Here is a 22,815-nt window from a genome sequence, read left to right as displayed (position 1 = left end):
CAAATGAGCAAAACTTTCAGTGAAGTCAAGCAAATTTCCTGTGTGCTCCGTTGTTGCCGGGAAACATGAATATTGTGTTTGAATCAGGCCCTGAAATGTGGCTGGGGGCTGGGGGGGGGGGGGCGTGCTTTCGCTCACAGCCGAACTGTTTGTGAGGGTTTTTTCCTAAAGTAAATACTCCAAGGGCTGTGTGGAGAATCGCCCTCCTGCCGGCGCCTGGCAATTCATAGGACAGTGGTGGCGAACCTTTGGTACTCCAGATGTTATGGACTACAATTCCCATCAGCCCCTGCCAGCATGGCCAATCGGCCATGCTAGCAGGGGCTGATGGGAATTGTAGTCCATAACATCTGGAGTGCCAAAGGTTCGCCACCACGGTCATAGGAGGTGCAGAGGAGCTCTGAGGGAGGCTAGAGGTTGTGAGCGAAAGACCCACCACAGCTGAGGTTTTTTTTGGGGGGGGGGCAAAGGATTCTGCAGGGGGTGGGAGGCCAGATCGTCGGGGCTGTGTTTGGGGCAGGATTGGGGCCCTGCGGCAACGGCAGAGGAGAACCTGAGGTGCTTTTCCCTCCCCCGTTCCCCCCCCTTCAGAAATTTGAGCAGGGCTTCATCACAGATCCGGTGGTGCTGAGCCCCACGCACACGGTGGGCGACGTCTTCGAGGCCAAGGTCCGGCACGGCTTCTCGGGCATCCCGGTCACAGAGACGGGCAAGATGGGCAGCAAACTGGTGGGCATCGTCACCTCTCGAGACATCGACTTCCTTTCGGAGAAGGACTACGGCACCGCCCTCTGCGAGGTAGGCCCGGCTGGGGGGCTGTGCTGGGATCCTCGGGCCCCCCAAAGCCCCACCCAGACCCCTGCAGAGGCAGGCAGGAGGGCACAGGGAGCTCCAAGGGGTCACAGCATCACGTGAAGAGCCTGGACTGGCAGGATGGGCCTTTGTGTGTGTGTGGGGGGGGGATGCTGGTGGCCCCCGCTTCACATTCCTGGCTCCCCGTGCAGGTCATGACCAAACGCAACGACCTGGTGGTTGCTCCAGCCGGCGTCACCTTAAAAGAGGCAAATGAGATTCTTCAGCGGAGCAAAAAAGGTGCTGTCCGGGGGGGGGAGAAGTGGGGGGGCTGTCAAGATGGGCGTAGCATCTGTTTCAAGCCAAGCGTTTGAGGTCTGGCGGGTGGGGGGGGGCGTGTGGTTGGCCTCCCAAGCACCAGGTCCCTGTGGGGGGAAGCCAGCCCCCAGTTCCGTCACAGGGCTGGCTGCTCCCCCCGCACGCGTCCTGCAATCTGAGAAGCCCGCTCCTCACTCCCCCCCCGGCCCCCCTCAGGCAAACTGCCCATTGTGAACGACGTGGACGAGTTAGTGGCCATCATTGCCCGCACGGACCTCAAAAAGAACCGCGACTACCCGCTGGCCTCCAAGGACTCGCGCAAGCAGCTGCTCTGTGGGGCGGCCATCGGCACCCGCGAGGACGACAAGTACCGCCTCGACCTCCTCATGCAGGCGGGGGTGGACGTGGTCGTGCTGGTGAGTCCTGGAAGACTGGCGGGGTTCGGCTGGGCTGGCTGGGCGCAGGGGCATAGTTCCCACGGGGACATGTGGTGTCACATGTGCTTGGGCGCATGCCATCTAACCATAAGAACATAAGAACAAGCCTGCTGGATCAGACCAGAGTCCATCTAGTCCAGCTCTCTGCTACTTGCAGTGGCCCACCAGGTGCCTTGGGGAGCTCACAGGCAGGAGGTGAAAGCAATGGCCTTCTGCTGCTGCTGCTGAGCACCTGGTCTGCTAAGGCCTTTGCAATCTCAGATCAAAGAGGATCAAGATGGGTAGCCATAAATCGACTTCTCCTCCATCAATCTGTCCAAGCCCCTTTTAAAGCTATCCAGGTGAGTGGCCATCACCACCTCCTGTGGCAGCATATTCCAAACACCAATCACACGTTGTGCGAAGAAGTGTTTCCTTTTATTAGTCCCAATTCTTCCCCCCAGCATTTTCAATGAATGCCCCCTGGTTCTAGTATTGTGAGAAAGAGAGAAAATTTTCTCTCTGTCAACATTTTCTACCCCGTGCATAATTTTATAGACTTCAGTCATGTCCCCCCTCAGACGTCTCCTCTCCAAACTAAAGAGCCCCAAACGCTGCAGCCTCTCCTCATAGGGAAGGTGCTCCAGTCCCTCAATCATCCTCGTTGCCCTTCTCTGCCCATGTGGGGGAGCGCCGGGTGACGGCCGTGTCCTTGCGCCTGGCCTCTCCTGCAGCGAGGTGTCTGGCAGCTCCCTCTGTTCCTGAACCGCTCTTGCCGGTTTTCGGGCGGTAGACCTGGGCGCCGTTGCCAACCTGGCACTCCCTTCGTACGATCAGCAGACGGCTCAATCTCTCTTCCCCCACCCCCGGTATCTAGGGAAAATGGAGTCCGTAGGGATGTGTGTGTAAAAAACTCAGGTTTTGCCTCGGCTCCATTTCCCCTAGATACGCCTCTGACGGGGGGGGGGGGGTCTGGCTTTTCTAGGCTCCCCCCACCTCAGTGGAGCTGGATGCCTCCTTGGGAGACACTCGAGGAGCACCTGAGATTCCTTGGGACCACCTGGTCACAGAACTGAAGACCTGTAACTTGCACAGAAATTAAGACTTCGTCTCCATACAACTTCCTCTGTCGGCACTGGTTTTGAACACATTATCTGTCCTGCCTCACAATAAACCATTTGGCTTGCAGAATTCCACTAAAACAATACAACCCCCCCCCCCCCCCAAACACTGCAGGGGGCAGAAAAGCTCCAAATGTGGACACCAAACACCCCCCCCCCCCGTTCTTTTGATCTTTTCAGTCATTTTTGGAACGTTGTGTGGGTAGTTAAGGGACTAGTTTAGTCTTCCAAGCGTCCCAGGGCCTGTGTTTGTCTGGCTACAGTGGACCTGTTCATCCCTGGAAAGAGCAAGGGGTTTGATTTCTTTTCCCCCAGAGGGGGGGGGGACTTCTTTGGGGCTGCTTCTGGTTTGCTTGGTGAATGGCAGCGGGGCAGTCCCCACACCCACGTGAGCCCCCCCCCCCCGGCTTGTCTGTCTGTGTGTGTGCGTGCGTGCGTGCAGGTGTCTTCTTTGCCCCGTCTTCTGCCAGGGGCCCTGCAGAGAAGAAGGACTCTCCACCCGCTTCTGCTCTCATGGCTCCGTTTCTTCTGCTTCCCCCCTCCTGCTGATTCCCCCCCCCCCCCGCCACCCCCAGGACTCCTCTCAGGGAAACTCGGTCTACCAGATCAACATGATTCACTATATCAAGCACAAGTACCCGGAACTGCAGGTCATTGGTGGCAATGGTGAGCATTGGGGGGGCATTTGGGCGAGGGGGCTGGGTGTCTCCTTAAGAGGAGGGCTGGGCTCCTGCTGCTTGTGGGGGGCGGGGTTTGTCACAGACGCTCGTCCTGAGGGCAGCTGTGCACCCGCTGGCTCCGCACAGTAGGAAGCCTGGGGGCATCCCAGAGAAAAGTGGGTGTTTCTGTGAAGACTGCCCAGGGAGGGGCTCTGGAGTCCCAGAGAGCCCCCTCCCCTTTGGAGACGGCCGGACTCTTCCGTGCGCCTGGCTCTTCGACCCACTCCATCAGCGAGCTGGTGACCTACGCTGGCACTGACCAGAGGGGGCCTGCAAAGTGGTGTAGGAGGTTAAGAGCTTGTGTATCTAATCTGGAGGAACCGGGTTTGATTCCCAGCTCTGCCGCCTGAGCTGTGGAGGCTTCTCTGGGGAATTCAGATTAGCCTGGGCACTCCCACACACGCCAGCTGGGTGACCTGGGGCTAGTCACAACTTCTCGGAGCTCTCTCAGCCCCACCCACCTCACAGGGTGTTTGTTGTGGGGGGGGGAAGGGCAAGGAGATTGTGAGCCCCTTTGAGTCTCCTGCAGGAGAGAAAGGGGGGATATAAATCCAAACTCTTCTTCTTCTACTTCTCTTCTTTTTTCTTGAAAACAAGACCTTGAGAGTAGGAAGCACCCGGGGGGGGGGGGGGGGCAGGGATGGCAACCTGCAGGATGAGCCGTGCACCTCACTGGATCCGACCCGCGGCCCATCTAGATCTGCATCCCATGGCTGGTTAGAGAGGTGCTTAAGCCGAGAAGAAACAAACAATCGCCCCCTCCCTCTTGGTCCCTTTATCTCAGTTTCAGTTTCTCCCCCTGCCCCCCCCCCCACACGCACGCACACGCCGCTGAGAGAAAAGAGAAGATGAAGAGTTTTGGATTTCTATCCCCCCTTTCTCTCCTGCAGGAGACTCAAAGGGGCTGACAATCTCCTTGCCCTTCCCCCCTCACAACAAACACCCCGTGAGGTAGGTGGGGCTGAGAGAGCTCCGAAGAGCTGTGACTAGCCCAAGGTCACCCAGCTGGCGTGTGTGGGAGTGCACAGGCTAATCTGAATTCCCCAGATAAGCCTCCACAGCTCAGGCGGCAGAGCTGGGAATCAAACCCGGTTCCTCCAGATTAGATACACGAGCTCTTAACCTCCTGCGCCACTGCTGCCCCCAGAAAAGTGTGTTGTCAGACCCCTTAGAAATGTGGGCTCAGCATTCCTGTGTTTTCATAGGAAGAGGTTAGAAAATGAGCTTCCTTCTGTACAGGAGGGGGGAGGCCTCGCTGTTTGGCCCGAGCAGGTGTCGGCCTGCTGCTTGGTTTTTGCAGGTGTGTTTGTTTCCGGGCAGTAGCACAACGCGAATCCATCCGGGGGCAGCGAGACCCGGTGGCGGTGTGACCGAGGCCTTGTCCTTGCGGTGCTCGGCGGGGCCCCAGGGGCAGACGGCCAGAGGCCTCCCAGGTCCCCCACTGCTGCCACCTGTGTCTCCGTGCTTTCCTTCCTCCCCAGTACCTGCAGCGTGTCTGTCGTGTCCGGCCCGGGGCCTGTCCAGAGGCCGGGTATTTCATGGGTGCCTCTGTTTTTTCCCCCTATTGGATGCACAGTCGTGACAGCCGTGAGCCAAGAACCTGATACGATGCGAGGTGGGCATGCCTTGGCGTTGGCATGGAGCTGCTTGGATCCATCTACCGCATCACACCTGGAGAGGGTGGAGGAGTCCCTGCCAGGGGGAGAGGGGGCAGGCTCAATTGTAGAAACTGGGGCAGCTGCACCAAAGCAACCTCTGACCCTGTGCAGAGGACAGTTTTCTCGCCACTGGAAAATCACAGACGGTCAGTTTGCCTCCAGCCCGGCTGCTGTGGCCGAGGGTGGCCTTCAGCTGTTTACAAAGCAGCCTGTGGTCAGGATCGGTGCGTTGTGCTTTTCACACCTTTAACATGGCATGAAGCTGGGAGGAGTCGTTTTTGCCGGGAGCCATGTCAGCTGTGAAGTCCCGTTGAGCTGTGTGTGGTGTGAGGCAGTGTGTTGTCGTTGACTCTGGGTTGTCGCTTCCAGGAGTTGTGCTGGTTTCGTTGGCTGCGCTGGGGCAGTGGTGTTGTGTTTGCCCTGTGTCTGACAGAAAGGGTTCCTCTGAACCGTCATACAGCCGAGCCAAGGAAAGGGAACTGTTCTGCCCCTCCTTTGGTTCAGCCACAGGTGTCAAACTCGCGGCCCTCCAGATGTTATGGACTACAGTTCCCATCATCCCCTGCCATGGGAATGTCAACTCAATGCATGGCAGCTGTGAAAAAGGCAAACTCTATGCTGGGGATAATTAGGAAAGGAGTTGATAATAAAACTGCAAGGATTGTCATGCACTTGTATAAAGCCGTGGTGCGACCGCACTTGGAGTACTGTGTTCAGTTCTGGTCGCCACATCTCAAAAAGGATATCAAAGAGATAGAAAAAGTGCAGAGAAGGGCAACGAAGATGATTGAGGGACTGGAGCACCTTCCTTATGAGGAGAGGCTGCAGGCGTTTGGGACTCTTTAGTTTGGAGAGGGCGTCTGAGGGGATATGATTGAAGTCTATAAGAATTATGCATGGGGTAGAAAATGTTGACAGAGAGACATTTTTCTCTCTTTCTCACAATACTAGAACCAGGACACATCCATTGCCAGAAATGCTGGGGAGAATTGGGACTAATAAAGGAAACACTTCTTCCACGCAACGCATTGTGATTGGTCAGATTTGGAATATGCTGCCACAGGAGGTGGTGATGGCCACTCACCTGGATAGCTTTAAAAGGGGCTTGGACAGATTGATGGAGGAGAAGTCGATCTATGGCTACCAATCTTGAACCTCCTTGATCTGAGGTTGCAAATGCCTTAGCAGACCAGGTGATCAGGAGCAGCAGCAGCCGCAGAAGGCCATTGCTTTCACATCCTGCCTGTGAGCTCCCAAAGGCACCTGGTGGGCCCACTGCGAGTAGCAGAGAGCTGGATTAGATGGACTCTGGTCTGATCCAGCAGGCTCTTTCTTATGTTCTTATGTTCTTATGATGATGGGAACTGTAGTCCATAACATCTGGAGGGCCATGAGTTTGACACCTGTGGCTGGTGCACACTCCCTGGGCCCGAGGGTAGCAGGCCCTGCTTCGAGGCGGGTTCAGATTCACAAATGTCAGCATGCCAGAGTCTGGAAAGGATGCTTGGACTAACCTCCATTGCTTGTGTCCCGCATTCTCAGTAAACGTCTTTCCAACGCGACTCTAAACTCTTGACACGGGAGGGTGAATTTCACTCCGAAGCCCACCAACTTCTGCTCTTTTTAAATGAACAAAAAAACCCCTAAAGATTTGAGTGTTAGTTCGGTGTATACTCTTTGGGCTTCAAACTTCTTTTTCATGCAAATTGCTGGCAAGACAAGGTGTGGCCGAGTGAAAGGGCCTCTGTTGAATGCTCCCCAAAGCCGCTCTGGGTCTGTCCTCCTGTCGGCAGCCTGCGGGAGTAACTGGTGTTGCATGAATGTGTTGTCAGCACAGAATGTAGAGCAGGTGTGGTGGAGTGGTTAAGAGCAGGTGGATTCTAATCTGGACAACCGGGTTTGATTCTCCACTCCTCCACCTGAGTGGCAGAGGCTTATCTGGTGAACCAGATGTGTTCCAGCACTCCTAAATTCGCTCTGGGTGACCTTGGGCCAGTCCCAGTTCTCTCAGAACTCTCTCAGCCCCACCTGCCTCACCAGGTGTCTGTTGTGGGGAGAGAAAGGGGGAGGAGCTCGTAAGCCGCCTTGAGTCTCCTTACAAGAAAGAAATATGGAGTATGAATCCAAACTCTTCTTTCATGTCTGGAATCAGCTGGCTGTTGTGGGTGTTCCAGGCCGTGGGGCCCACGTGGCGTGACAGTTTTCACCCCATCTGTGGCTGGCGTCTTCCGAAGCAGGCCACGGCGTGTCCTCTCACGCTGCCTGGGAAACCCCCAACGACCAGTTGTCCGAATGGCTTCCCATTGCTGCTTAGAGCGTGGCTGTTCTGGTCCTTCCGCCACAGTGCCACCAGAGGGCGCCCTTGCGAATGCCAGGGGTGGGGCTGAGGGATAATAGATGGGTGCTGCCCCCTCTGACCCCCGGCCCTCCGTCTCGCCCTGTGCTTCAGTGATGGCGTGTGGCCGACCTCAAGGCACGGCGGTCTACAAAGTAGCCGAGTACGCCCGCAGGTTCGGCGTGCCCGTGATTGCGGATGGCGGCATCCAGACCGTGGGCCACGTGGTGAAGGCGCTCTCGCTAGGAGCCTCCACCGGTGAGTGAGAACTCTGGGCACGCAGGAGGCCTTCTGAGGACGGGGGCAGGGGGGGAACACACCCTGCAGAGCGGGCAGCCTGAAGTTTGCATCACGGAGGAGGGGGGTGAAATGTACTTTCACAGGACAGCCCGTGCCGCCCCCCCCCCCCCAATTGGCTCTGCTTTGGGGGCGACTCCACCAGAGGTCCAAAAGCCCTCAACTCGTGACGCTCCAGTGGAAATTTCAAGAAGTCTCCCAGGCCCGAAGGCTCCGGAGGAGGGGAGCGGGAAGGGCTTTGTGCGAGCAGGGGAGGGGCAGCCACTGAGTGGGCCTTGTCCCTCTTGGCCACCCCCACCCCCCACGTTAAGCAGAGGGGAGAGAAGGGGTGGGGGCTTGACTTGAGCCCTGGCTGCAGAGACTGAAACGGCCCACTTCCCGTGGACCTGGTGGCAGAGAGTCGGCCGGTTGCGCTGCCTCCCGAAGCTGCTCCGTTCTTCCTTCCCGTGCAGTCATGATGGGCTCTTTGCTGGCGGCCACGACAGAGGCCCCGGGCGAGTACTTCTTCTCGGATGGGGTCCGGCTGAAGAAGTACCGAGGGATGGGGTCCCTGGACGCCATGGAGAAGAACAGCAGCAGCCAGAAGCGCTATTTCAGGTGTGTTGGGGAGGGGGCTGCAGGGCCGTGCTCAGGTGAGGGAGGGTACGGTTGGGAAGCTGCCGGGGCTCTGGGGCTGGGGACGGCAGGAACAAAACAGAATTGAAGGGGGGGGATCCATTTCTAGACACAGATCCAGAAAGCCACGTGGTCGCGGGAGTGTGGCTGTCCCTGCCACAGAGCCTCCACTGTAGCCCCCATATGCTGCCGGTCAAAAGCCCCGGAGGGGACATGGATTCGGGGTAGCCGCACATGCAGCCAGCTCTTGCGTGCAGGAGCTGAGTTGGGAAGGCAGAGCCAGGTCCCTGCGAGGCAAAAAGGGGCTTGGGGGTGGGACTGGGCAGGAAGCCCCCCTCCCCTCCTGGCAGCCTCTTTGGCAGTAGGCCAGGCTGACCTTTTGCGGCTGCGTCCGCTGAGCCATGCGGGGGGTCCGTGCCCAGATCACAGCTTCTGGGCACGCATGGGGGATTCCGAGTGCCTCTCTGTTCTCAGGTGGGTAGCTGAGCGGCAGGGGTCTTGTGCAGGGGACCCCAACCTACTTGAGCACATTGGGAATTCTGACATTTGGGGGGGGAGCATTGCAACAAAATGGCTGCCTGAGCTTAACTTCAGTCGCACAGCGAAGATCCTTGTGGTGGCAGCTTCTGCCGAAACCAGAGTCCCAAAAAATCCGTACAGCCAATCAGAAATCTTTCAGGGTCAAACCCTGACCTGGCCCCACTCACGCCTAAATGCACCTGGCAGCGCCAGGAAAGGTGTTGGTGGGCAGCACACGGGGGACCCCTGGGCTCATGCGTCTCAACGACAGGCCGGGGGCCCTCCGACAGAAGCCTTGTGAGGTGGGTGGGGGGTGCTCCTGCGGTCTGTGTTTGACTCTGCGATGTCTCTGCCTGCCCTACAGCGAAGGGGAGAAGGTGAAGGTGGCGCAGGGCGTCTCGGGCTCCATCCAGGACAAGGGGTCCATCCAGAAGTTCGTGCCCTACCTGATTTCTGGTATCCAGCACGGCTGCCAGGACATCGGCGCCAAGAGCCTCTCTGTCCTGCGGTGAGGAAGACGGCGGGTGGGGCGGCCCCTCCCCAGGCAATCGGCCTGCCCAGTGGCTGGCTGTAGAGTTGCTCAAGGACGGTGTGGCCCCTCGTGTCTTCCCCTCGCCCCCACACCCCGTGGCTTGCACCCAGATTTGGCAGAGAGCCTTCCCTCCCTCCGCCTTGTCAGTAGACCGGCACGGAGGCACAAGGTGCTTGCATTTTTCCCCCTGCTGTAGCAAAGGAGCAGCAGTGCCGTAGGAGGATAAGAGCTCACCTGGTGAGGCAGGTTGGGCTAGTCACAGGTTCTCGGAGCTCTCTCAGCCCCACCCGCCTCACAGGGTGTTTGTTGTGAAGGGGGAAGGGCAAGGAGATTGTCAGCCCCTTTGAGTCTCCTGCAGGAGAGAAAGGGGGGATATAAATCCAAACTCCTCCTCCTCCTCTTCTTCTTCCTTCTTCCTTCTTCCTTCTTTCTTCTTCTTCTTCTTCCTTGTCTTGGGGAGGAGCAAATGAAAATTTGGGATGGGGTGGTGGTGGTATGACTTGTAGCCCTGGCTATATTCCCGATCATGACTTTTGCAACTCAGGAATTGTGTGTCAACAAACACTCCCTGTTACTTCCATGCAGATGCGAAAGGGACGTTTCAGAGGAGGTGTGCGTGGTGTGCTTCGGGCTGCTTGTGCAGCTGGGACGATGGTCACTCTCAGACCTCCTTTTTCTTGTTTGCCTCAGAGCAGTGATGGTGAACCTTTTCGAGACCGAGTGCCCAAACTGCAACCCAAAACCCACTTATTTACCGCAAAGTGCCAACACGGCCATTTAACCCGAATAACCCCCTCAAGCAGGGGCCAGCCTGCTGTAGCCTCCAGCAAGTCCCGCATGCGCCTCTCTGCCACCTCTGTGCCCCCTCCCCCCCCCGGGCAGCAGCCGGCTGGAGCACAGGCACGAAGCCCGCCAGCCGAGCCCTCCCTGGTCGCTGAGGTGCACGCACATCAAGTCCATTGGCCCAGGCCAGCCTAGATGTGTGTGTGTGATTTCCCCCCCACATGACGAACTCTGTGCGCACATGCCCACAGAGAGGGCTCTGAGTGCCACCTCTGGCACCTGTGCCATAGGTTCGCCACCGCTGCCTTAGAGTGTTTCTCGCTGAGGCCCTGCGGTTGCTTTCTCTTGCTTGCTGCTGTGTCTCGGTGCGACTTTGCGTGCTTCTCTGTGGCTGCTTCACCTCTGGGATCCCGATGTTGATTTATTTATTAGTTCCTACCACTTTCCTGCCCAATTGGGGACCCCAAGTGACTTAAAACCACCCCCCGGTCTCCGTTTAATCCCCACAACAACTCTGAGCATGAGGTCATCAGGAGAGCCCTGGGGGATTGGACCAGGGAGGGTCCATCAAGTCCAGCATCCTGGCTCCAGCCATGGCCGGCCAGCCCCTCTGCAGGGCCAACAAGCACAGAGGCCGAGGCCTTCCCCTGATAATGTCAGGTCTCGGACCTTTAGCCAATGAACAGACTCTGGATTCTTGATCAGTAGTGTTTATTGAAAGGCAAAACATACTCAGCTTCAGAAAGCCAGTTTTGCTCGACCTGGTTTTTGCCGGCCCCTTTATCCCCAGCAGCGGCCCCCTCCGGTTTTCCCAAAGAATGTGTGAAAAGAGTTATTTTGGAGCTTAGACGCCCCAAGGTCGGCGATGGGCAAAGATCTGGCCACCTGGCTTGTTCACCCCCACAGGGTAACGGGCACATCCTGTTTTCCCCTGGGAGTGACCCGCCGGGGTCAGCCTACTTATCTACAAACCTGTGAAGCCATAAAGATTAAGAAGAAGAAGAAGAAGAAGAAGAAGAAGAAGAGAGTTTGAATTTATAACCCCCCTTTCTCTCCTGCAGGAGACTCAAAGGGGCTGACAACCTCCTTGCCCTTCCTCCCTCACAACAAACACCCTGTGAGGTGGGTGGGGCTGAGAGAGCTCCGAGAAGCTGTGACTAGCCCAAGGTCACCCAGCTGGCGTGTGTGGGAGTGCCCAGGCTAATCTGAATTCCCCAGATAAGCCTCCACAGCTCAGGCAGCAGAGCTGGGAATCAAGCCCGGTTCCTCCAGATTAGATACACGAGCTCTTAACCTCCTACGCCACTGCTGCTCCTGAGGCGGAGGCTTTCTCCTGATAAGGACCTCAGAAGAGGGGCACTGAGAATCCATCTAGTTCAGCCCCCAGCTTTACACTGTGGCCAACCAGCTTTTCTGGAGGGCCAGCGACAGGGCACACAGGCTACGACCTTCTCCTTAATGGCACTGGAATTCAGAGGCGGACTGCCACTGAGTGTGGAGGTTCCCTTTTGTATTCATGGCTAGTAGCCACTGACAAGACTCCATAAGAACGTAAGAAGAACATAAGAACAAGCCAGCTGGATCAGACCAGAGTCCATCTAGTCCAGCTCTCTGCTACTCGCAGTGGCCCACCAGGTGCCTTGGGGAGCTCACATGCAGGAGGTGAAAGCAAGGGCCTTCTGCGGCTGTTGCTCCCGAGCTTAAAGCCATTTATGCCTTTGGCCAGCACTACGTCCTCTGACAGCAAAGTCCCCGTTTTAATCACTTCCCAACTGAATGAGTTTGTTTATTTGAGTTTGTTGTTTGTTGTTGAGTCTGTTTATTCTCTGTGTCGTCTCTGTTGCCTTTTCTTTTTGTGTGTCCGTTCTGAACCTACCGCCTGCTGGCTTCGCTGGACGTGGGGCGGGGTCTGGGGGGGAGCGGCAGGCTGAGTCCCACCTCGGTGTTCTCTTGCCAGGTCCATGATGTACTCCGGAGAACTGAAGTTTGAGAAGCGGACCATGTCGGCCCAGATCGAGGGCGGCGTCCACGGGCTCCACTCGTAAGTGCCCCTGCGGCTGCTGGTCGGGCTCCCCCCTTCCCTCTGGTGGGCCTTCTGGCCGGAGCGCTGCCCCTGAGGCCGGGAGGAGAGAGGGTGGGGCCAGAATCTGTCCTGGCTCTTGTTCTGATGGAGCCCCAGGAGGTACATTTTGGTGGAGAAGGGAGAAATGTCCTTCCTCGCAGAGCGCTCTTCAAACTCTGTGCCCTGGTTCTGGAAGCTTGGCCTGTGCTTTGTAGCCTGCCTGCCGACTCCGTGCCCTCCACACAAGCCCACCTGTGAGGGAGCTCCTTTGGGCTCCCCCTGCCTTCACCTGACTGGGCAGGAGGCACCTGCCCTTTGGAATGCTCCCCCCCCCCGCCAGGGAGGCTGGGCCTGTGCCTTGGCATGGTGACTGGCCAGGGGGCCTGTCCAGAGAGCCTCGCCACTGGCCCAGGGGGCAAAGGGAGTGCCAGTGTTGCCAGACCAGCTCCTGAGCTCTGCTTTCTCCTTCGCTTGTCCTGGGATCCAGTGGAGCGGGGGGGGGGGGCTGGTCTGGTCTGCCCCTCTGCTTGCAATGGGAACCAGCAATCTCCCAGTCTGAATTACCAGTGGGCACGCCGGCAGCTACAACATTCTGCATTGCAGTGACCAAGGGCAGCAGTCGGCTTCTGCTGGCTTTGCCTGGCTCTTCCCGGGGGCTGCTGGTCTTCTGGAAAGCGGGGGGTGGGGGGTGGGGGGTTCCAGCTTATTCAGGTCCTTCCTGCAAGAATGTGCAGAGGTGAGGTCCTGGTTGGCCTTCGTTCTTTGGAATTGCTGAAACGGGAAAAGAAGAACTCTTAGTTCAGTTGCGAGTGGGTAACAGCAGGATCAGGCCCAGCTTAGCCTCTGGAGATGGCGGGTGTGGGGGGCCCCATGGCCTCAGCCTAGGACAGTGATGGCGAACCTTTTCGAGACCGAGTGCCCAAATTGCAACCCAAACCCCACTTATTTATCGCAAAGTGCCAACACGACAGTTTAACCTTAATGCTGAGGTTTTAGTTTAGAAAAAACCAGTTGGCTCCCTCTTCTTCTGCCCCACCTGCTCGAGCAGGGGCCAGCCTGCTCTAGCCTGCAGCAAGTCCCGCACGCACTGTTCTGTGCCTCTCTAGCATCTCTGCCTCCTCTGCACACCCCCCCCCCCCTTGGGCAGCAGCCACCCAGATCACAGGCACCAGGCCCGCCAGCCAAGTCCTCCCTGCTCACCGTGGTGCGCGCATGCTGTGCTCAGTGGCCCAGCCCAGCCCAGATGTGTGTGTGTGTGTGGGGGGTGATTTTCCGCCCCCCCCACATGACGAACTCTGCGTGGGCGTGCCCACAGAGAGGGCTCCGAGTGCCACCTCTGGCACCCGTGCCATAGGTTCACCATCACTGGCCTAGGATTTGGGGGCAGGTAACAGGGGTTTAAAACATCGGGTTCCTTTTTTTTTAAAGAGCCTGTTTGATATCATAAAGACCCACCTGACCCTTATGCTGACTTCGCTGTGTCATATTGTTACCCGCAATAAAATACATTTTTTTATTTTATAACAATACGGCATCTCCCAAAGAGAGGGGGGCCCTGCAATATTTGCTGAAATTTACCCCAAAGGACTTTTCTTGCTGTCTGTCTGACCTGTAGACGGGAGCAGGGGCAGGAGGCTGAGGCACCTCGGCTTTTGTGTGGTAGAAGCTGGAATAATTAGTCCAAATAGGTGATTGAGAAGAAGAGTTTGGATTTATATCCCCCCTTTCTCTCCTGTAGGAGACTCAAAGGGGCTGACAATCTCCTTGCCCTTCCCCCCCTCACAACAAACACCCTGTGAGGTGGGTGGGGTTGAGAGAGCTCCAAGAAGCTGTGATTAGCCCAAGGTCACCCAGCTGGCGTGTGTGGGAGTGCCCAGGCTAACCTGAATCCCCTAGATAAGCCTCCACAGCTCAGGCGGCAGAGCTGGGAATCAAACCCGGTTCCTCCAGATTAGATACACAAGCTCTTAACCTCCTACGCCACTGCTGCTCCTTTGCAGAAGGATTTGAGAAGAAGGATTTGAAGAGTATGGATTTATGCGGCACCTTTCTCTCCTGTAAGGAGCCTCAAAGCGCCTTCCCTTCCTCTTCCCACAACAGACACCTGGTGAGGCAGGTGGGGCTGAGAGAGTTCAGGACTGACTGGCCCAAGGTCACTCAACAGGCTTCTTTGGTAGGAGCGGGGAAACAAATCCAGTTTATCAGAAGAGAGTCTGCCACTCGTGTGGAGGAGTGGGGAATCAAACATAAGAACATAAGAGTCCACCACTCTTAGCCACACCACCAAGGCCGGCTCTCACTAGAATTAGAAGCATAAGAACATAAGGTCAAGCCAGCTGGATCAGACCAAAGTCCATCTAGTCCAGCTCTCTGCTACTCGCAGTGGCCCACCAGGTGCCTTTGGGAGCTCACATGCAGGATGGGAAAGCAATGGCCTGCTGCTGCTGCTGCTCCCGAGCACCTGGTCTTTTAAGGCATTTGCAATCTCAGTTCAAAGAGGATCAAGATTGGTAGCCATAAATCGACTTCTCCATAAATCTGTCCAAGCCCCTTTTAAAGCTTGTCTTCATAACTTGGCTGGGATCCTCAAGTGCGGCAGGAGGGTGCAGGAGCAAAGGCCCCGGCTAGGCTGGGGCAAGCAAAGGGCTCCTTGGGCTCCACGGAGCCCTTGGGCAGGAGGCTGCGTGCTCTGGCTCAGGTGTACCTTCATGCCAGTTTCTGCAGCCCCCAGGAGAGCGTGGAGCTGGCTGTGTGACCTGGGGGTGAGGGGTGATTAAGGGACCGTCTCCGCTTTCCACTCCTCCTGTGATAGGGAAATGGTGCCATCCAGACTCTGGCGTGGCTGGGCTCAAATTGGGTGGAGTCCTGTGCTTTGTGGTCTTCGCTCTTCCTGAATGCCAGGTTTATGCTCAGAAAGGAAACGCATCCTCTCGCTTGGGGTGCTCTTCTGGCAACTGCCCCTCCCTCAAATGGTGCTTTTAAAAAAAAAAGATTGCTCCAGTTTATTCAGTACATTTTAATAAAATGGAGCTCACACTTCAGGAAAAACCTCCCTCCCCAATTTTGTGGCCCGTCTATTTCCAGCAAATTGCCTTGGCAATGCAACATGCAAATGAAGCCTTTGTGGGAAAGGGGGGAGGGGAGGCAGGTTGGGGAGGGGGCAAAAACAGGCCCAGGAGCGCCCACACAGTTGCCTGCCATTTCCTCACTCGGGTGGCATCTGGAGGGAGACTCGGTTGGTCCTGGCGCCAGCAGCTGCAGTGGCTGCCATTTCTCCAGGTTGGCTGTGAAGCCCTTGCAGGAGTGGGGAGGCTGGTGGGGGTCTCGGCTGGCTGTCGTCTGGCCTTTCCAAAGACAGCAGCGGTTCCTGGCCCATGCATCTCCTTGTGCGCCATAGCCAACCGGCGTGGGGGTGGGGGGCTGGATGAGCAGGGACTCAGAAGTACCAGAAGCACAGAGGGCCCTGTGCCTGGGAAAGGCTTTTCCTGGGACAGGGCAACTTATCCCGGGGGGTAGGGCAGGTCCTCCCTGGCTCAGCCATGCTTGCTTTCGGACACCGCTGCCCCCCGCCCCCACCTCAGACCTTGCAAAATGGAAGGGCTTTTTCTTCCTGATGGTGTCAAAGGCCATCAGAGGGCGTCCACCTCGGTTTGGAAATTGCCCTACTGCCCGAAGCAGAGGGGGCCTTGATCCACAACGGGAAGTGCGGTGCAGTGGGGCACTGGAATGGTCTTTGCCACATGCATTGGAAATTGCCCTACTGCCCGAAGCAGAGGGGGCCTTGATCCACAGCGGGAAGTGCGGTGCAGTGGGGCACTGGAATGGTCTTTGCCACATGCATTGGAAATCGCCCTACTGCCCAAAGCAGAGGGGGGTCTTGATCCACAGCGGGAAGTGCAGTGCAGTGGGGCACTGGAATGGTCTTTGCCACATGCATTGGAAATCGCCCTACTGCCCAAAGCAGAGGTGGCCTTGATCCACAGCGGGTAGTGCGGTGCAGTGGGGCGCTGGAATGGTCTTTGCCACATGCATTGGAAATTGTCCTACTGCCCGAAGCAGAGGGGGTCTTGATCCACAGCGGGAAGTGCGGTGCAGTGGGGCACTGGAATGGTCTTTGCCCCATGCAGAATAGTGTTGGAAGTGGAGTCCTGCAGATCCCACCCTCCTGCATGAGTCCCACGCTGGTGTCCATTCTACTCTGGAAGCCATCCGGTCTCTGGCTCTCATAAGTGCTTGAAATGTGGACCGTGGCTGGTGGAATCCCAGAAGTCGGAGCTTGTGGAAGGCATTCAGGCTGGCGGCTTCGCCTTCCCTTTCCAGTGTCCCAGTTCTTGTCGAAGATGGCCTGGAAGCCACAGTCTTTCCTGTAAAATGGGTCGGGCAAAACAGAAAAGCCCCCCCCCCCCCGAGCGCCTCTTCTGAACCTGGTGGAGAATTTCCTGCGGGGGGGGGGGGGGTGTTCAGAAAACAGCTGTCTTCTGGGTCTCTTCCCCTGCTTGAACCAGATGGGCTGCTGGAAGTTGCTCGCCCTCAAAAACACACAATTTTTCCTCTCAGGCAACGGTGGCCAAAAGCATATTTTTTCGTGTAAAGCTTTCCCGCCTGATTGCCTGGGAAGCAGTTATTCACGGGCCTCCAGTGTATGCTTTTTTTGGGGGTGTGCTTTTAAAAAAAACCACCCTTCCTTGATGGTATATTTAACAGCAGCACTCTAGGCGTTTCAGATGTTATTTTTTAAACTGGGGTGCTGTGTGGTTTCCGGGCAGTATGGCCGTGTTCTAGCAGCATCCTCTCCTGACGTTTCGCCTGCATCTGTGGCTGGCATCTTCAGAGGATCCTCAGGAATTGACGCCCAGGAAGTTGGGTCACAGATCCTCTGAAGATGCCAGCCACAGATGCAGGCGGAACGTCAGGAGAAAATGCTGCTAGAACACGGCCACACAGCCCGGAAACCACACAGCACCCCAGTGATTCCGGCCGTGAAAGCCTTCGACAATACATTTTTTTAACATTTGGAAATCCCTCTGGTAAGATAGCAGGGAAACAGCCTCACTGGGTTGACAGAAGGAGACAGTCTTGGGGTGTGTGTGTGTGTGTGCATAATTTTTGCATCGCTTCCTGTGTAGGCCAATATGTTTGGGCTGCACTAGTACCAAAAAGTAGGTTTGTGGAAGCAGAAAGGATAATTGAGGCACAGGGGCAGTCGCCTCCTCCAAAAGGGGCTCTCTACAGGTGCAGCAGTGGAGGGGAAAGGCTCCCCCCACCCCTACTTGCTGAGCAGCTGCGGGGGGGGGGGTTGCGGGGGGGGAGCTGACTTCCATTTTCCAACCCTGGATTTGGAGTTGGACTTCTCGAGTGTCTGCAAATTCCAAAGGTCTGCTTTGGGAGGGTTTGGCAGCTGATAGCCTGGGAGTTTCTCCCCCAACTGGCAGAGTGGGGAGCAAAAAGGGAGGGGCTTGAAGAGCACGACCTCTGACCAGAGTGGGGGGGGGTGCTTGGTGTGTCCCTTCTGGTCTGACAGACTGCTCTTTCTTCATGGGGGGTGGGGGGAGCTTCTGTAGCAGGTAGAGCGGTGAGCTTTGCTGGTAGTTTAGCTGGAGGAGGCCCCCGAGCGCTGGATCTCCTTCCTTCGAGTTGGGGAGCTGGCGCCCCGGAGGCCTCCGTGCGTGGTGCTGGTGGCTCGGCGTGGAGGTGGCCGTGGCGCTGGGGGAGGGGGGGCAGGCCGGGCTTTGGAGACGGGCGGGCGCTGACCTTGTAACCTTCTCTCTCTCTCCTGGCCATGCCGCTGCTCTCCTCTAGCTTTACGTTTCTGCCATGTAAGTAACTGGAATCCGTGGGTCTACCCCGTCCCGCGTGTGTTGCTGCTGGGGGTGGGGGAGCAGCTGCTCCATTCTTCCCTTCAGACACTTCTCCTTCCTTTGGGGTGCCATGTGGGGCCCTCTGCCCCTCCCCTCTGCCCCCACCCCCTCCTTTTGCCAGCTTTCCCCCAGTCCTGCTGCCTTCCCTGAGTTCCACCCTGGAGTTCCAGTGGCCATGCCTGCATCTCAGTGCTCACAAAGCAGGGAAGGCCCCACCTAGTGATTCTCTGAAGGTTGGTGTCTTTGACCCACACAGAGGGCAGCTTGGGGTATTTCTTGAGGTGGGGCTGACTGCAGCCCCCCCCCCCCCCCCGAACCCTCTTCCCTTGGGCACACTGTGTTCTCTGGCCAGGAGCACTTGCTATGCCAGCCTTTCATTCAGGAGGGTGGGGGGCGGCCAATCCCTGGCTTCAGGAAACATGGGGTCCCAATCTTGTATTTGCAGCAAGACTGGGGTACCGCATGGTGAGATATAGGGCAAGGAGGTCTCCCCCCACCCCCATCAGACACACCAACACTGCACGTTTTTCTTCATTATTTCTCGCCCCATGGTTTTGAAGTTCAGAGCGGGCTAATCCAGCCTCCCGTCTCACGCAGGGGCCAGCCAGCCAGCCAGCCAGTTTGCTTGTTTATTGGACTTCTACCCTGCCCGTAGGACTCAGGGCAAGTTACCACATATACATTTACAACAGGGGTCTTCAAACTATGGCTCTCCAGATGTTCATGGACTACAATTCCCATCAGCCCCTGCCAGCATGGCCAAGTGGTAGGGCTCATGGGAATTGTAGTCTATGGACATCTGGAGGGCCATAGTTTGAAGACCCCTGATTTACAATAATGTAATAATTAACACTTTAAAACCAATGTATAAAAACCAATACTTAAAGCAGCTACTGAAACTGATGGCAGTAAACACACACACACACACAGACACACACACACACAGACACACACACCCCAGAAGATGGCATGTCATTAATCTGGCACTCCAGGTGTTATGGACTACAGTTCCCATCATCCCCTGCCTGCATCAGGCTGGCAGGGGCTGATGGGAATTGTAGTCCATAACATCTGGAATGCCAAAGGTTCGCCACCACAGGGCTAGGTGGAAAAGGCCTGGTGGAACAGCCACGTTTTACAGGCCCTGCGGAACTGAGATAGCTCCTGCAGAGCCCTGAGGTCACTTGGCAGCCTGTTCCACCAGGCCGGAGCCAGGGCCGTAATGTTCCTCTGGAGGTCCAATGGCGGCTCAGAGGCCAAGGCCGTCTTCCCCTGATGGGAACCTCAGAAGACACGGCTCGTCTAGGCCACCATCTCCTCTCACACAGTGGGCTGGCCAGCTACTCTGCAGGGCCAACAACTGGGCATAGAGCGTCTCATGCCCCTGGACTGTCCAATAACAAGACTCATAGAGTTGGAAGAGACCCCCAGGGTCATCAAGTCCAACCCCCTGCAATGCAGGAACACACAGTCAAAGCACTCCTGACAGATGGCCATCCAGCCTCTCTTTTAAAACCTCCAGAGATGGAGACTCCACCACACTCCGAGGCAGTGCATTCCACTGTCGAACAGCCCCTACTGGCAGGAAGTTTTTCCTGATGTTTAGGTGGAATCTCTTTTCCTGCACCTTGAACCCATGACTCCGTGTCCTAGTCTCTGAGGCAGAAGGAAACGAGCTTGCTCCCTCTTCGACATGACATCCCTTCAGATATGTAAACATGGCCATCATGTCACCTCTTAACCTTCTCTTCACCAAACTAAACACCCCCAGCTCCCGAAGTCTCCCTTCGTAGGGCGTGGACTCCAGACCTTTGACCATTTTGGTCGCCCTCCTCTGGACCCTTTCCAGCTTACCAATATCCCTCTTGAATTGCAGTGCCCAGAACTGTACACAATATTTCAGGTGAAGTCTAACCAATGCAGAATAGAGAGGTACAATTGCATCCCTCGATCTAGGCAGGAGACGCCTATTGTTACAGCCTATTCAGTTGATTTCTTTATTATGAAACAGAGTATTGTTACTGAACAGTCCGGTGGCAGGACAGTTTGCCAGAATCAAGTATGGCCAGCATTGCAGTTATCATTATACCCCATGTCATTTCCTATGTCTCGTCACTCTGCTTCGGCTGCCCAGTTCCCAAGTGGGGGGTGGCACCCCTCCAGTCCCACAGTCTGCTGGAAGAAGAAGCCGCCTTCCCCCACCCCGGTCATAAGAACATAAGAACAAGCCAGCTGGATCAGACCAGAGTCCATCTAGTCCAGCTCTCTGCTCCTCGCAGTGGCCCACCAGGTGCCTTTGGGAACTCACATGCAGGAGGTGAAAGCAGTGGCCTTCTGCTGCTGCTGCTGCTCCCGAGCACCTGGTCTGCTAAGGCATTTGCAATCTCAGATCAAAGAGGTCAAAACAACCTGCATCCACAGGGCTGCTGCAGCAGGTGTCCAATGAGTTGATAAGGAGTCTGAGACAAAGCAAAGAGGTGGAGCTGGAGAAGGAAAGGAAAGGGGGAGTGGGCCACGGCAGGTTCCCAGATCCCCCCCCCCCCCTCCAAGGCAGGATCAACTGCCATGGTGGTGAACCTTTGGCACCCATCTGCTGGCAGGGGCTGATGGGAATGGTAGTCCATGAACATCTGGAGTGCCAAAGGTTCGCCACCACGGAACTAGGGCCTGGTCATGGCTCTGATCACCTGGAGGCCTCCATGGATCCGTCTGGTTCCCTTTTGCACTTGTCGCTGCCTGTGGTCGTGACCTCATCCCGTGGCAGGGAATTCCACACTTTAATCACTTGCTGTGTGAAGAAGTAGGAATCTGGGGGTGAATGTTAAGTTTTCGGTAGCCGTGAGAGATGCCCACAACTGCCTGGTGCCCCCTGATCTGGGAATAGCCCTGGAGAGACAAAGGCCCTTTTGTGTCTGTGTTTAAAGGGGGTGGTTTCAGGCTGTGCGAAATCACAGGGGCTTCTCGTCTGAGATTGTGACCCTGCCCAGGGACATTGACGATGGGTGGGAAACAAGCACAAAGATAAATAAAGTTAGCAGCCTTGCCCACTGACCCAGGGTGGGGTTTTTGACTCCGGGGGAAGGGAGACGGTAGCGCTTGCGGTCATCTTGGAAGGGCCTTTGGCAGGGATATTTGGTCCGCCAAAGCCCTAGATTGGGTCTGCAGGGGCTGAGCAGAATGGGAAGCATCTGTGGCTCTGGGTGCGAGTTCTGCTAGCATTTCACAATGGCAGGGCCTGTAGCGAGGGCGGGGGAGGCTTCAGCCGAAAAGCCAACCAAGCTTGCTGAGCGAAGGGGCGCAAGGGCCCATCCCCGGGTCACCTGCTTCTGGGGAAAGATGGGAATCGGGGCCTGGTGAGAAGGGGGGGCGCCTTTGCTCTCCTCCCCTGCTCCCATCCAGCTTGGGCTGTTGCGGGTCTCTGGCACGGTTCTCCGTGCAGGTGGGCTGGGTGGCCTAGCAGGGGGCGGGGGCAGTCCTTGCTTGAGATGAAAGGGGTCGGGTGGCACAGGGGCCAGAGGGGGGTTCCGGGGGCCAGTCTGGGTCCTCCTTTCCTGAGCTGGTGGGCAGAGCAGCCTCCAGTAGTCCTTTGGAGGCCCGTCCGGCTGCCAGTCTTGACTCAGGGCTCTTCAGATGACCACCGGGGTTTGTTCTGGCTTTGTGCCAGACAGAAGGAAGGAGAGTGTGGGTTTCTGCCTGCGAGTTCTTTGGAGGGGGTGCACGCTCTGCGAGGGAAGGGACGGCACCAGCTGACCCTTCTCTCCTTACTGTCCCCCCCCCCCCCACCACTTCTCTCCCCACAGATATGAGAAGCGGCTGTACTGAAGACGTCTCCCGGAGCAGCAGCCAGCGACCGACACCCAACGTCCCCGCCCCCCTTGCCACCACCGGCTGCCGCCGCAGCTGAGCCTCCGGGCCCTGGCACGCCAGCCGGGCCTGCGGGCAGAGACTTGCACTATGGACCACCACGTCCTTCGAGGCCAGCCCCGGGGGTTTGGGGCAACCTCTCCGTCACGGGCAAGACCTGCAGAGAGCGACGGCCTGAGACCTTCCCTGGGGGTGTGGGGGGGGAGGGGGTTGGGGTGGTGTGAACCCAGCCCCCCCTACTGTTCTTTGGTGACAGGAGAGGGGCCAGCCCTCAGAAGCCTTCCAGTAGGAGCTGGGGGGCTCTTGGGTCATCATCCTGGGCCCCCCTTAATACATCTCCAAAGGGTGGGAGTCGAAGGGGTCAGAACCCCTCCACCCAACTGCTCCTGGTGGGGGATTCTTGGGGGGTGCTTGCTTATCCCCCGCCTGCCCCCCTGACTCACTTCTTGCCTTTCAGCAATGTGAGTTGTGGGACTGGGGGGGGGGGGCATCCTCTTGAGAATGCCTGGGTCAGCCAAAGCACTGCTTTCTCCTTGGTTCCTGGTGTGGGGCAGCAGCTGCAATTGTGTGTGTGGGCGGGGGGGGGGTGTCTCCTTTCCTCCCCCTTGCAAGTCTGCCTTGCCTGGACAGATGTGGGGTGCCACATTCCTTCCCCCAGAGCCAAACTCTTTCTGACCATCACTCCTGACCTCTGGCGCCAGCTGCCAGCCCACGCCACACATTCGGACACGGGGGGCGCCCCGCCCGCCTCTCTCGCTGCAAACCAACCAACTGCCAGGGCTCCACAGTGTCTTATCGGTTTCAGGTCAGCATCTCACTCCCCCCCACCCCCCGCTGCCTCAGAGGATGCCCTTCCTGCACATGCTGGGTCCAATGTTGTGTCCCTGTGTGTTTATGATGAGTAATAAAGATACTGAGCAACTCTA

The 22,815-nt window shown here is 57.0% G+C and overlaps 1 protein-coding gene across 1 annotated transcript in view; it reads left to right on the top strand.

Moving 5' to 3' along the window:
* IMPDH1 (inosine monophosphate dehydrogenase 1) overlaps positions 1–22,815 on the top strand; it is a 31,136-nt gene extending 8,321 nt beyond the window's left edge. Inside the window, exons 6-15 of the mRNA XM_048500114.1 lie at positions 592–798; positions 1,005–1,092; positions 1,327–1,526; positions 3,223–3,313; positions 4,934–5,248; positions 7,474–7,617; positions 8,109–8,253; positions 9,155–9,298; positions 12,063–12,146; positions 21,826–22,815. Of these exons, the coding sequence (XP_048356071.1) occupies positions 592–798; positions 1,005–1,092; positions 1,327–1,526; positions 3,223–3,313; positions 4,934–5,248; positions 7,474–7,617; positions 8,109–8,253; positions 9,155–9,298; positions 12,063–12,146; positions 21,826–21,847 (1,440 nt within the window). The 3' untranslated portion in view covers positions 21,848–22,815. The remainder of the gene's footprint in view (positions 1–591; positions 799–1,004; positions 1,093–1,326; positions 1,527–3,222; positions 3,314–4,933; positions 5,249–7,473; positions 7,618–8,108; positions 8,254–9,154; positions 9,299–12,062; positions 12,147–21,825) is intronic.

This window comes from Sphaerodactylus townsendi, linkage group LG06, assembly GCF_021028975.2.
Source record: "Sphaerodactylus townsendi isolate TG3544 linkage group LG06, MPM_Stown_v2.3, whole genome shotgun sequence".
Taxonomy (NCBI): Eukaryota; Metazoa; Chordata; class Lepidosauria; order Squamata; family Sphaerodactylidae; genus Sphaerodactylus; species Sphaerodactylus townsendi.
The sequence above is the reverse complement of the archived record's forward strand: the minus strand, read 5'-3'. Positions and strand labels throughout refer to the sequence as shown.